Raw genomic sequence first — 2,913 nt, 5'->3', positions numbered from 1 at the left:
TTGAAAATTATCTTTATTCTTGAAAAGTAACATATATTTATTATAATAATTCAAAAAACAAATAAATACACAAGGAGGAAACTTCAAATGATAAAAATGTTTATAATGGATAAAAACGTTTCTCCTACCTTGGGTTTCTCAGGTTGCCAACAGGAATTTTTTTTTCTTTGTGGCAGGCTGGTACAGGGATCAAACCCTGGACCTGGGTGTTATCAGCACTATGTTTTAACCTGGTGAGCTAACCAGCCAGCTCCCCCACCAAGGGTATTTTTAAAGTACCCTTCCAGATATTTTCTGTGCATATACATGCAGACATATCAGCAACAGATATTTTTAATCTAGTCACAGTAAATGAGAAATAGATTCACATCCATTTATTTTGCAGTCCTGCAGCAGCACCTCTAGATTCTTCATTGTGTGGTACATCAGTGTGTTTTTCTGAAACTCCTGGATGAAGTACAGTTAGGTCCTCATGCTCATGTCCCCCAAAGCTGTACTTTGAGAAAGCAAGTGTTATAGAGAATTGGGGGGGGGGAAAGACATGTTTTTTGGGGGGTTAATGAAAGGTCAGCTTAAATGTAAAACCTTGCTTCATACTCCCTGAAAGAATTAATGGCCCAGAACTCTGTAATAATTAAGTTTGATCGTTCTTCATTTTAGCAGTTACTACTAGTCTTATAGGTAGCTATATCTGGGTATGTCATCCCCAAGAGAATATGAGTTCATTGAAGAGCCAGTCTGTGTCTTGTACTGATTCTGACACATTGAAGGTATTTAACATGGGTTTGATGAATTGAGGAAGCATCCAGAGCAGACCAGAGCATCTGTTCTCTCCACCAGGGACAGAACTCTGATTGAGGAGGTGAATATTCATGCATTCATTCTTAGAGTAGAGGATGGAGGAGTAGGAAGAAGAACGTGAGATCCTGGGCAGGAGAGGTCAGAGCTGAGCTGCGGAGAGATGCCAGTCTGCAGAGACCTAGATGGTGTGTCAGTGTCCTAGGGCTGCTATAACAAAGTACCACGAACTGGGTGGCTTAAGCAACAGAAATTTATTGTCTCACAGTTCTGGAGGCTACAAGTCCAAAATCAAGGTGTCTGCAGGGTTGGTTCCTTCTGGGGATTCTGAGCGGAGGATGTGTTCCAGGCCTGTCTCACTGGCTTGCAGATGATCATTTTATCCCTGTGTCGCTTGATATCATCATCTCTCTGTGCATGTCTGTGTCCAAATTTCCTCTTCTTATGAGGATACCAGTCGTATTGGATTAGGGCCCACCCTAATGACCTTATTTCAACTTGATTACCTCTGCAACAAACTTGTCTTCCAAAATAAGGTCCCATTCTGATACAGTGGAAGATAGGACTTCAATATATGGATTTTTAAGGGGACACAATTCAGCTCATAACAGATGGGTTGTAATGCTGGGCTTTAGTGCTTTTCCAAACTCACCCCGTGCCAGTGTGCCCGCTCACCAACTGCAGCTGTCAAAATATAGGCTCCTTAAAGAAATGCAAACGCTGGGAGAGTGTGTGATTATTGCTTTTTATCCTCTCATTGACAACTTAGATTATTGACCCCAGAGGGTTTTTGTGTGGTTTGAAGCACCTGCTAGTCTCCCTGCACTGGAACCTCCTAAGACAAAAGCACGGAAGCTGAGCTGTAGGTGACCATCAGGACCCACTGCCCTCGTGATTTCCTCTCTGGTTTCTTCTTTTTATTCCCTTCCTTTACTCTGTTGCTTGTCTGAACATTCACCCTTTGGCCCTCATGGCTAGTTCCTCCCCTTCATCTTTATTGCCCTGAGTTATGTTCCTTTTACTGTAACTAATCACTTTTTTCACGTTCTCTTTCAGGAAGGATAAGGAAATTGCAAGCAGAGTATGTTCCTTTTGCTGGGTGATTCCAACTGTATCTTTCTGAATTAACCTCAAAAATCCTAAAATGTGAAGACATCTGCCTGATAGGTCATTGAAAGAAGGAATTATTTTTATGTTTTAGAATAGTTTCTGATTAAACTTCTTGGCTCGAGAAGAAGAGAAGCTAGTTGTTTTTCACCCAGCAGTGGATTTATGGTTTGGCTTCTCCATGGCTTCCTGCCGTGCCTGTGATCTCAAGGTCCTGGTGACCACTGTGTGCGGACTGCTGACTGTTGTCACTTTGGGACTCAGTTTCTGGAGGATTGTGGTCAGGACCCAGAGAGGTAATGTCATCCTGCTATATTTAACTGAGAGTGAGGGAAGGCATCGAGTCTCTGTCTCTGCCACCTGACACACCAGTACTGCAAAGTGCCTTGTCCAGGCTGAGGCTGCCCACCAAGGTGGCACGTATGAAACAAAAGACAAGTGTTGATTAATGGCTAGCAGAGGATTGTATATGTAAGAATATGTGTGTGAGTATGAATGGGAGAGTGAAGAATGAGACGGTTAAATTGGCCTCTTTATGCTCTTTTAACTCCAGACTGAATTGATAGCAGAGTAATAATTAAAAGCATTAATAACACGTTTGCAGGTTTGTTTAGCTAAATCCAAGAAAGGTTAATAGTTGTGGACAGACATACACACACAATCAAACATGTACAGAATGGAGTTTCATTTCAAGAAGGAAGTTTAGGAATATTATCACTAAGGTTGTAAATGAAATGATCTCATGGTCTATCCACAAATTTCCCCCTTTCTAGGTAGAGAAAACAACTCAATGATTAAGATAATTAAAAAGTTACTTTCTGGGTTGTTCAACAAATATTTGTTAGTCCCCTGCCATGTGCAGGAGCTGACATGGGAAAGGATGGGGGAGGGGCGGTAGTGTGTAAAACAGTGATGTTACAGGAGAGCCCTTGGGAACTCATACCAGAAACTTTCAGTCATCCTAATTCTGGTTTCCTTGGGCTGCAGAGATTCTCCAGAAAGGGATTC

General features: G+C 41.9%; 1 protein-coding gene across 1 annotated transcript in view; it reads left to right on the top strand.

Annotated features, from left to right (window-relative positions):
* The first annotated feature begins 2,086 nt into the window (after positions 1–2,086).
* GPR128 (G protein-coupled receptor 128) overlaps positions 2,087–2,913 on the top strand; it is a 68,602-nt gene continuing 67,775 nt past the window's right edge. The window contains exon 1 of the mRNA XM_008570345.1: positions 2,087–2,206. Coding sequence (XP_008568567.1) covers positions 2,087–2,206 — 120 coding nt within the window. The remainder of the gene's footprint in view (positions 2,207–2,913) is intronic.

This window comes from Galeopterus variegatus, unplaced genomic scaffold (assembly GCF_000696425.1).
Source record: "Galeopterus variegatus unplaced genomic scaffold, G_variegatus-3.0.2 Scaffold596, whole genome shotgun sequence".
NCBI lineage: Eukaryota > Metazoa > Chordata > Mammalia > Dermoptera > Cynocephalidae > Galeopterus > Galeopterus variegatus.
The sequence above is the reverse complement of the archived record's forward strand: the minus strand, read 5'-3'. Positions and strand labels throughout refer to the sequence as shown.